At 37.7% G+C, this 11,933-nt stretch overlaps 1 protein-coding gene across 1 annotated transcript; it reads left to right on the top strand.

The window, feature by feature from the left end:
* The first annotated feature begins 578 nt into the window (after window positions 1–578).
* LOC141632112 (uncharacterized) lies at window positions 579–3,139 on the top strand. The gene is made up of 3 exons (XM_074444691.1): window positions 579–1,317; window positions 2,930–3,002; window positions 3,109–3,139. The coding sequence occupies exons 1-3, from the start codon at window positions 579–581 to the stop codon at window positions 3,137–3,139; spliced, it is 843 nt and encodes a 280-aa protein (XP_074300792.1).
* Window positions 3,140–11,933: the final 8,794 nt, after the last annotated feature.

Genomic DNA, 11,933 nt, shown 5'->3' with positions numbered 1-11,933 from the left:
CCACTAGTCGGGATTATAGGAGAAATTTGTGGGGTTGTTGATATGCTATAATCTCATGATTGCTTATTCAAAAGATCAAATCTCGACCTAGAAACGTTACCTTGATCTTTGCCAAAATTAACAAAATTATTGCCGCCTTGAGTAAATATTATTGCCGCCTTGAGTGAACTCTTGATTTACTTCAAGAGTTCAGTAATGATCATTGGGAATGCTGGCCATCTTCTAAAAATTCTCTCTAAAAATTTTATCTCTTTTTGAATGCAATCCCTAGTAGACAGTCTCCCGCCGGAGGCCAGTTCGAAATCCACACATGCTTCCCTTATGAATTCTTCTATGATGGTTCCTGTCGAAAAATTTCCTCCCCTGCCAAAAATTTAAAACGCAAGACGATGCCTATCAACGAATTTCTCTCAAATGGATCATTACCCACGGATATCAGTGTCCAACCGGGGACTAAAGAACGGCCATTAATGAATGTCCCTGCAAATCATAATAATGAGGCAAGGATTTCATACAAGGATATGGCCCAAAATAATGCCTTTGTCCCGGATTAGGATGAAATCTATGATTTAGAAGATATGGCTATTGATTCGGAAGATGAAAGTCAGACGGAGACGGTAGAGGATGAACTCTGCTCAATGATCCGTCTTAGTAAGGAGGAAAAAACTAAGCTGAGAAAGCCATGGAGAAATGCTCTCATCACTAAGATGTTTGATAAACAGATCAGATATCTTTCGCTGGTGCGAAAACTTCAAGCTAAATGGTCCATCAATGGGAAACTTATGCTGACGTATTTAGGATGTTCTTATTATGTTGCTCATTTTTCTTGGAGGCAAGATCATGAGCACATAATTACCCAAGGCCCCTGGATGATCGATGATCATTATTTAACGATACGGAAATGGATTCCGAATTTCGTCCCTACTGAGGACAAGATGATTCATTTAACGGCATGGGTTCGCATCCCGAGCCTTCTTGTTGAGTACTTCGAAAAAGCCTTCCTAACTAAAATTGGTTCTAGGATTGGTAGCGTTATTCGCTTTGATAAGAACACAGAAAACGCAGAGCGTGGACAGTTTACACGAATGAGTGTCGAAGTTAATCTTGAGAAACCGCTTCTATCTAAATTTTGTCTTAATAACAAGGTTTATCATATTCAATATAAGGGTCTACGCATGATATGCTTCAAGTGTGGTCGACTAGGACACTTAGTGAGTGACTGCTCATTTGATCCTAGGAAGAAGACATTGTATGTTTCTCAGTTAGGGGGGCCTAGTGAGGAAGATTTACTACAGAAAAAGAACGATGTTAATATGTGTCACTACTACAAAACTTGTGATGGACATCGGACTTTTCGCTATACGGACATCGGATACACAACCGATGTAGAGTTTGGTCATGTCCATTGTGGATTAATGGACATCGGATTTTAAACCGATGTCCATTAAAATTTGGACATCGGATTTTTAGGAAAACCGATGTCTATTTGATCAATGGACATCGGATTTTGAGGAAAACCGATGTCTATTTGATCAATGGACATCAGTTTTTTGCAAAAATCCGATGTCTATAATTACTATTTTTTATAAAAAAAAATATTACGCTGTTGCCCATATTAGTCGCACACATGATGACAATGCAAAATGATTCCATAATAAACAAAAAATATCTGTATACAATCAATCGGTTATCCAAAGCCAATTACAAAAAAAATTCATCTACATAATGTGTCAAATTTACTTAGACGACTAACCTATACAAAAATATAAAACCGATATGTAAACTGACTAATTGTTTAAAAAAAAGACCGAAGAGATAAGACTACTTGGCAGCCTCAGATTTGCTGGGACACCAAATGGGGACAGGAGATCCGTACCTATTAAAATTAGAGTGGCCTAATTAGACTACAACTGCGATAAGTTTGGTAATGTAAAACAATGTACAGCATAAGCAGAAAGAAAAAACTGGTATTACAGCAACAATTTGATGCATAACCCGTCTGAGTAACCTGACATTGTCAGTTGTCAAATGGTGGTACTCATGGTCCGGAAAAATTATCCTCCCTCAAAGGCCACCAAAGATTATTTCGACAATTTACAACTTCATTTACCTTAAGAAATTTAGATGTCAATAAGATGTTTCCTCCCTACACACAGCCAACACCACTTACAAGTCTAACATTTGTCACAAATGGTTGTATTCATGTTCTGAAATAGTTATCCTCCCTAAAAGCCCGCAACAGAGTATTACGACAGTTTACAAAAACATCATCTACCTTAAGAACAGTTTAGCATCAATAGGATGATAAACACAGCCAACACCACTTACATCAAGGTCTTTCCCGTCTTCCTGATGACAAAAACGACAATGCTTATATGCACATGTATCTGCCATTAATAACAAGTGAATCAGAACCTCAGTCCAAATTATTAGGGGATTAATAATCACGTCATTTTACATGACCATTTAACATTGAACAAGAACAAGCAATGAAAATCCAAGCACCTGTAACAAGTCAAACTTACCAGTAGAAAGGCCAATATCCAATTCAAGAACACATGTTACTTTCTTGCTTGGCACATCCATTTCAAAGAAAATAGATAGTTGTTGAAGAATCTATCGCATCCTTGTGCTTGGCTTTAAAATTCATATGTGCCCAACAACCCAAGCCGAATGGCCGTCACAAACCATCGGCTCCACGAGTTCATAATCAGGCATTCACCATCTAAGGATTTAGAGAAAAAAAAAAAAAATAAAACGTATAAGTTCACCATCCCAATTGTGAGTTCCTTGAACAATACTAACATACTTTCATCCTTTATTAAGATTCCAATGGAGCCAAAGATTACAATGGTTGACCTTTGGAATATGATGGAATAAATAAAAACTTGCTAGGTTATTTAACATTGTCGCTAATGTGAAATTGCAGGCATTGTAATTGATAGCACAAAATTCATAACGAGACATTTTGAGCAGCCTGTTTGTGGTAAATTGCCACAAAGGTAAGGATGCATACATGTGTGAGCCTCTTAGCCCACCACTAAGAGGAGTCTTTGAGGCGCGAGAGTATGTATTCATTCTTTAAAATCGTTTCTTAAATTGTTGCAGGAATTGTGTCATCTTCATGAGTTTAGTATAGCTGCTTCTAATTAAAAAAACAAGTAGCCAAGTAGTAGGTACATAGATAAAAATCGTATACAAATCATACATTCAAACCTATAGTAGAGTACTAGGGACAACTGCTATTCACCAGCTATATGAATCATATTAGCAGAATCACAAACTAATCAACCTGATAACGAGCTCTCACTACCAACCTCGTCTTTGCTACCTTCTCAACTCCCGATTTTTGAAAGATCCCAATCTCTAACTTCAATTAAAAGTCTGGAAATTGTTAATTAAAAAGAAAGGCGATTCAATCATACCCTAATTCGTTCCCTATGAGCATAATTATACAACTAATTACACAAACTTTGAAGTTTAAACAAAAATCCCCAAGTCAATCATAAACCCTGATTCGAAATTATACATATTTAACACTAAAATTGTCAAAACCGCATAAATTCATTATGTAATCGATTGAAAGATTCAAAGCTTTGTAATTATAAAAATACCTGCGTTTATGAACAAGGGACGGGAAAGAGCTGAGATACGGTACGGGAAAAAGTTGAGCGAGAAAGGAGAAAAACAATAGATGTAGCAGGTCAAAGCGTCGTTGTCGTTGGGGTAGCAAGTCGTCGCCGTTGAGAGTCGTCGTCGTCGGCGTTGGGAGGTTTTGTGAAATGAATGAATGAGGGAGGGAGAGTGAGTACGGGGTTTTGGGGGTTAGGGTTTGGGAGTGAGAGTGAGGGAGAGGATTTGGGGAAGAATGTATATAGTCTAAATTATAAGGGATGGGTTGAGGTAAATATTTTTGTTGTTTATAATTTGCACTTTAGATGCACATCGGTTGAATGTAATATTCCATGTCCATGACTTTTATATAGACATGAGTTTTTTTAAATATCACATGTCCTTTAAAATCAAAAATAATGGACATGTGTTTTTTAACGCAACCGATGTACATGTAATTATATGCATATCAGTTTTTTGCAAACAACCGATGTGCATGTTATGTACATCGGTTTTCCAGATAATCCGATATCCATCGACTGATGTCCATAATGAGTTTTGTAGTAGTGTGTGAATGTTATGGGGAAAATGAGAAGGTAAAAAGTAAAAAAAAAAACAGTAAAGATTTGAGAGTGAAAAAGGGAGAGTGATGTAGTTGGAGGAGTGACTGCATTGGATTCGTCACTGTCAATTTTTTTACCCGGTTTGTAAACATCGACAACGCTTTAGTAACTATCGACAACGTTTTTCAAAAAAAAGACGATAATTGTCCCTAGTATCTCACTAAACAAACACAATCCTCTCTAATTCAAATAACTCAAAAATTAACCCATCACCTTCCACCAACTTCCGTTGATACCACTTGTTAGTATTTTAGACAATGTTAGACTCATCTTATGACAATAAAAAAACTAACTCATTTTATAAGACAGTCTAAAATCTACATGCATGCAAAGATTTTAAGACGAAATTTCCTTACCTTGGTTGTTAGGCAAATTTGGGCACCACAAAGATCGCCTATCTTTGTAGTTCTTGAGCTATGTAGATGTGGATGATCCTCCTAATACTCAAATTAGAGTATCTTCTTTAGAAACACCCAAGATTAAGCCTAAAATCACCTAAATTATTAACTAGATAATATTAGTTGAAAATCTTGATATAATACTACAAATATTATTACTATAATAATACTTATGTATATTATTATTTATGTGAATTTATTTTTTATCAAGCTATGATAAACTCTTTGATCATATTAGATTATGAATGATGATAAGATGATGAAAAATGAAAGATAAAAAAAATCACCACGCTGCCGACACCACGCCACCACCACTGCCACTAACCACCGTCCAACACCATATAAGGTAAGTGACTTATCCTTTGTTTTTGTTTTTTTTTTGTTAAATTAGTTTAGGAGTTGAATTTAATTGTTCATAATTGAAGTTAAACTTTGAAATTAAATGGTTTATAATTGTTTCTTTCCCTTATTGTTATTGCTAAACGATTAAATTACTTGTATTTGGTTATTTAATTGAATTAGGTGTATTTAGTTTATGTTTTAGGATGTATCCAATTAGTTGAATTATTATTGAATTGGTTAGTTTTTTAGTGTTAATTTCTTGCTAATTAGTTGTAATTATATTGTTGTTTGCGTAATCGGTTGAATTATATGTCAATTAACGTTGTTGTTGGTGTCGAATTTGAGTCGAAGCAATTGAGGAAGGGGACCATGGTGAAACGTGGGATCCCAACGTTTCAACCATGGTGAACAATGGAATTGGCCTTTTCATCCATGGAGAAACGTCAGATTCCAACGTTTCAGCCATGGTGAACGTGGAAACTGGTCGTTTCATCCATGGTGAACGTTGGTTTTTGACGTAAGGCCATGGTCAAACGTTGAGATTCAACTTTTGTCTATGGTGAAACGTTGAGATTCAACATTTTTCCATGGTCGATCGTTGAATGTCAAATTTTGATCATGGTACGTTTAGTTTTTTATTTTAAAAAACCGTGTTTTTTGCTATTATTTGCCGATTTTTTTTTTATTTTATAAGTTTTTAATGGTGAGCGAGTCGTTGTTCACTCCATCAAACACATTTATATTTATCAACAAACAACTAGATAGTGGTTAAGTCGAGGTCGATCCACGGGACGGTGTGCTTTGGGTTCTAAGTCTACCTATCTCAATTTATGCTAGTGTCACAATTAATTTGGGTTTGTAGTTCTGTTCTAAACTAATGAAAGCAATAAAGTAAAACAAGCAATAACTTAAAAGGTATGAACAATTAATAAAGATACTAGGACGTCATGGTTTCATAGGGGATTCATAGTGGTGATCATACAAACACGTTTCCATAGTTACAAGCAATTAATGTTGTAAAGGAACCGAGTTAGTTTATGTCTTAGGGTTCATAGGAAGATTTGGGTCCCGGAGCCGAGTCGTCTAGACTGTACAACACCTACAAGTCGAGTTACTTTCTTCCTATTCACTTCTATGCATGATCTAACAAGACTCGAGTTGGTTTATATCTTACAAGTCTTGTTGAATAGATAAGAGATGGGTAAAAAATGCAAAGATTCATAGGCTCGCATTTCATCAAACATAACATGTGCATAGGTTAACACTATAACAAGCAAGCAATAATATGACAACATATTTGATTAAGTATGAATCTACCCCCATGTTATAGTTTCCTAATCCCCCATTAATCCAAGTTAAGAGACTACTCACTCATTATCATGGAAGACATGTTATCAATGGTGTCAATCATCACAACAAGTATAAACATGATAAGAAAGTGTGGAAATAAGCAATAAAGAGTAAAGAGTAAAGGAATCATACCAAACTTAGAATGAATAAATGGAAATGAAAGAATAATAGAAGAGAACTTGATTAATTCATGAAGAGTTGTCAAATCTCCAAAATAATAACCCAATAATCTCAAATTACCCAATAATAAACTTGAACAATAATTAAGGAAAGATTAATGTGGAATGATTGAGATTAACTTATTCTAATCTAATCCTAATCTAATCTAAGAAAGGTTTGCCTCCACTAAGAGGGCTTAGTCCTTTGATTATTACAAATGGAGTATATATAGTGGTACATCATTAGGTTAAGCAAGGGTAGATTAGTAAATAACATTCTTAAGTGTTGAATAGAGCTTTGCAAGTCCCGAGGGACATGCGCGGATCATGTATCAACTCCCAAGGAGATCTGTGCGGATTGGCTTAAAGCACGGTTGATCCTGTAAGGGGATCCGCTCGTATTGTGTTGAAGATGCCCGAATCCTCAGCTGAGACATGCGATTTGGTCATGGGACGCTCGGATCATCTGCTGAATACCACTTGTCCAGAGCTTGGGACGCACGGATCCTGGGACAAAATTCCTCCCCTTGTTTAATCCTATGATTCTCCTATACACTCTTTATTCCTACATCCTTTGTCATCATTCTTGCCTCCTCTTCATACTAATCCATCCAAGATCATCATCAAGCTTCCGAGTATGCACGAGAGACGGGGATTTCGTCTCATTTTCTCCTTTCCTATACGACATATACAATGAAATAGGAAAGCAAAATAGGAAGGAATTGACGGATAAAATGGTCATGAAATGCTATATTAGTATGCAAAATGGGTTCAATTAGGGGACTAAATATGCGCAATTAAGAGTCACATCAAACATCCCCAAACCGAACCTTTACTCGTCCAGAGTAAAGAGGTGACTAGAACTAGACCTTTATTTAAACTATCCTAATAATATAACCGATGTGAGACAATTAGCGGGTCTCACTCCGCCCCTTCAACTCACAACAAGACATCCGTGAGGTAAGATGCCTTCTTGCAAGACAAGGTGGGGCTTGCCAAAATGGTGATACATCTAAGCATTAAGCGAACAAAACAAGTAATGGATGCATCTACAAAAGAATAGCCACTTTTCTCATCTAAGTGGTGGAAATCATCTACAAGGGAATCAATTTAAGGGTACACACTCTATCATAGATATTGTTTCTCCAAGCTACTAAGCCTAAAAGGATACCAACAAATCACCTCCAAGTTGTGTCAAACTAGGGCACTTTTATCCTTAATCGCTAAATGATTTTGTCAAGAGTAGGCTCCCTATGGTGTTAAAAACACTGTAGGATCGCGGAATTCCCCCTCTTGCCTAGACAAGAAGAAGGGTCGTCCCCTTGCCACCATGCAACAAAATAAGATCAATGGATAAAAGGGATCAAGATATTTCGAGTTTCAGATTTGTAGTTTGCTTTTTAATTTGTTTTTCCCCCCAATTTTTTTTTGGTATTTGACTTTTTTAGAACATTTCTTTTGCCACTTTTGATGTTTGATATTTTTATACTTGGAAAATTTTTCAATCTTTGCATTTTTGAACATTTTTCAAAGTAACCCCATTTTGTAGCAAGGGTACTTTTATTGAAGCATAGGAGTCTATTTTTGTACTCCTCTTTCCATTGATGCATTTTTCGTGCAAACTTTTTTGATTTTCATTTCAAGACTTGAACTAAATTTTGTAGATTTTTGTGTCCATTCACTTTTTGTTGGCAAAATATGATGATAGAAGTGAAAGAACAGTTTCATGGCTTCAAAGGTCACCTTGGAATAAACGGTAGCCAAAGAGTTATCACACCACAAGGTACTCTTGACTAGGCCTTAGGCCATGGGTCAAAAGATACTAGTATGACACATCCTAGGGTGTCTTGAGGGTATTCTAACAAACAAAGTCTCAAGGAGAAAAATTATCTACAAGGGCCTTATATACACTTATCAAGCTTCCCAAATAGGCATTTTCACAAAATTTTCTAACCATGCAACTACATGCCATGATGCAACTAACATATATACAACTCTAATGCATATGCTTCTATCAACTATTATTCCATATAAACTAAATTCAACTCCTAACAACACATAGATACACAAACCGCAACAAAAAAATATACCATATCCTCCTTGACATGTAAGTCCATCCTCCTCATATGAGTAATGAAAATAAATGTAAGGGAAATAGGGATCAGAACGATCATACCAAGCGGTCTTCACTTTCCCTTGCTAATGCTTTAAATGTAGTATTGTATCTATGTGAGAAGAGAACAAAAACACAAGTATATACAATTCTATGCTACTAAATTAAAGAACATGTTTTTAGTTTTTGAAATTTTTCAATTTTTATGGATTTTGTTTTTATGACATTAAAGAACATATTTTTAGGTTTTTTAGAATTTTTTTCATTTTTTTTTCTATTTTGGAATATAAATTCCCATCCCCCACTTTATTTTGGACATTGTCCTCAATGTACATGTAGGAGTAGGAATGAAAAAGAAATACATGTTTTTGAATTTTTGATTTTATGGAAATTGAAGTACAAATGCGAATGCAATGATATGAATGAATGCATGCTCTAACTAAATGCAATTCTATATGACATATATAACAAATAAATGCAATCTAAACTATACTAGATGATGCATGCTCTAAGTAAATGCTTAGGTCACCTATGATCAAACCTCCCCAAACCGATTTTAAGCACTATTTCTAGTGTAGGAGAAATGAGTTTGGGTCATTAGTGACTATGCATGAATTCTAGTCTATATGCAACTAACTACATGAATCATGCGGGATATAATATAATGTAAACTAATCTAATTATGTGAGATAAATTACAATGCAACTATACATGAGAGATAGGGAGAGAGTATCATACAAATGGAGGTGGTGTGGCCAAGCACCTCTAGCCATCCTACTCATCATCATCATCATCACGGTATCCACGTCCGCTCGATCCTCCTTGGTCATATCCTCCTCCTTGGCTAGAGAATTCCCCACTTTGGTCTCCAAATTTCCCTCCTTGGTTGCCATAGTTAGGGAACAAGAGAGGTGGTCATGCCAAAGATGGATGAGGGACTCTAGGGTTGATGTACCCTTGTTGAGCCATGTTGTGGTAGGAGGGGTATTGGGCTATGTAGTTGTCAACCCTCCCATTGTACACTCCAAGATCAACATTTTGCATGAGCTGCATCAAATCATTCATGGATGGAGCTCCCGGGTCTTGAGGAGTGAATGGTACATGTGGTGTTGGATAGGGTGAAATGGGTATATAAGATGGTGATGCGGCACCCTATTCCAGCAACTCGCAAGGTCGATGAGGTGCTTCTTCTATTGGTGGTGGGTTGTCATGGATCTAAATGGGGAGGAGGTAGCTTGGCCTTGGAGAATACCGGCTCAAGCGGGCCTCGGTGGGTGGTATGTTCCATCCCCTTAGAATAAGTGATGAGCAACCCTTGGTAAACCACTCTACACTTTCGGCCTCATTGTAAGTACACCAACGGTGGTGGTTGAAGATAGCATCCTTATATATCAAAGTTCTCCCCTTGAGCTTTTCATTTCTTCCATCAAGGTTGAACCCGGGGCAAAGTTCAATGGCCAAAATTGTAATTAGGCCTCCCATCACAAAGGTTTTGATATGAGTATTCCCTTGTGCAAAGTCATTGAACCGTGTAAGCATCTTAAGGGATGTGTTAAAATTATAGGGCTTTGTCCCTTGCACATTCAAATATGACTCTAGAAAAGTCAAGTCGAGAGGGGTGCACCTATCTTGCTCTTGTCTTCCATTGATAGTCCCGGCGATAAACCGTTCGGTGATCCAAATTACCAGATGTTAGATTGCAAAGGTATAACATTGCTTATATGAATGAAGTTCCCTCCCAGAAATAGCCACCCAAAGGTGGTTAACACTAAAGTCGGAGGGCTTATCAGTGTCATCTCTTGGTACCTCAAGACCAAAAATACTTGCAAATTGGTCTAGAGTCAACTTATGGTCTCTATTGCAAAGACGGAACATCAAACCAACATTTCTTTACCGAGTGGTGACTACCCGGAGACAACACAAAAAATCTAGCGTGAGACTCAAGTATGTATCCTCATGGGCATAGAACATTTTCTCTAGACCCAAACCATTGAAAAACACCTCCGTTTGGTTCCTTATGCCAAGTACTTCTAATGCATCATGATCGATGAATTGAGTGGGTTCATAGTCCTTACCTAGCAATTGCTCAAATCCTCGGCAGTGGTCATCGTTGGTGAAGATTACCTCCAAGAAATACTCAAGTAGTGCAACATCTTGTATCATTACATTCCCTTGTCCCCTTGCCTCTCTTGGGGTGGATGAAGTAGCACCCTTGCGTCGCTTGGATGCGGAATCGGCGGCTTTCTTGCTCTTGCTCCTTAGATTCATCATCCTTTCTTGATGTGGTTGGGATTTGTGATGGGGTTTTGTGGGGATTTTGTGATGGGGATTAGGAGTTTTGATTTTGATAAGATAAGATAAGGAAATAGGGATGGTGGTGGTGGTGGGGGGGGGGGGGCATTTATAACAAAGAAGGGGTCTGAGACGAGCGGGTTTGGGCTGGGCTCGGGCGAATATGTAAACAACCCAGTCAATTACCGTGTTCATCCGAGCGTCCCACTGTCGATCCGAGCATCCCGTGGCTGCTGCCCGAGCGTCCTGCTCAGGAGACGCGTGGATTCTCATACAGTTTGTCTTCTTGATTTGGTTTCAGGTCGGGATGAGCGGCTCGAGGTCAGGCTGAGCAGATTTAAGTCAGTATGCGCGTCCTCTTAAAAATCCGCTTGGATTCTTTTCCTGGGTAAAATGTTGCTAAATGCTCTGTCCAAGACGAGCGTCCTGGTGTCGGATCGAGCGGATTATGGTTGAGACGAGCGGATTTTATGACAGCGGTCTTTCTCGCCTGCAACAAGGCTCGGGACGAGCGGGCTGAGGTTAGGACGAGCGTCCTGAGCTGCTCTTTATCAACCCTTCAAAAATTTCATACGAAACTTTTCCCTTGCACCCTTTTCTGATTCCTTCTTATCAATTTCTGAAAATATGCTCAGAGAATGGATAAGTAACTCTCCCTCACAACTCTTATGTAGGATAATGCAAGTAATCTAAAAGTATATTAAATATTATACAATGCTAAAATGTAGGAAGGAATATATTACAAACGGTGGTTTGACGTAGGACTCCACCAAACTAGTTCGAATTGTCAAAATCTTTTGTCCATAGAGCTCAAGGCTCTTAGAAGTTGGTCAAAAGCTTGTGAATGGTCCTCAAGTAAGCATGAATAAGTTTTGAACCATTGAAAAATAGAATAGGGCCAATCCATGAGGGACCTCCCTTTGAATTCCTTCCCCTTCTTCTTTGCTTTGTCATGATGGCTTTCCCGGCTCTTAAAGCTAGCAAACTTGAGATTCTTGTCATTGGGGATTTTCCGGTTCCTCCTATTTCTTCCAAAATTGATGAC

The sequence above is a fragment of the Silene latifolia genome, chromosome Y (assembly GCF_048544455.1).
Source record: "Silene latifolia isolate original U9 population chromosome Y, ASM4854445v1, whole genome shotgun sequence".
Lineage (NCBI taxonomy): Eukaryota > Viridiplantae > Streptophyta > Magnoliopsida > Caryophyllales > Caryophyllaceae > Silene > Silene latifolia.
Note: the sequence above shows the minus strand (reverse complement) of the source record. Positions and strands in the feature narration are given on the sequence as shown.

What these genes read in the sequence shown, in the direction of transcription:
- LOC141632112 (XM_074444691.1), top strand. Translation starts at nt 579, where the DNA reads ATGGCTATTGATTCGGAAGATGAAAGTCAGACGGAGACGGTAGAGGAT. An exon ending in AAAGAACGATGTTAATATGT is followed by an intron (nt 1,318 to 2,929) that starts GTCACTACTACA and finishes GTGAAATTGCAG; the next exon opens with GCATTGTAATTGATAGCACA. An exon ending in TGTGGTAAATTGCCACAAAG is followed by an intron (nt 3,003 to 3,108) that starts GTAAGGATGCAT and finishes AAATTGTTGCAG; the next exon opens with GAATTGTGTCATCTTCATGA.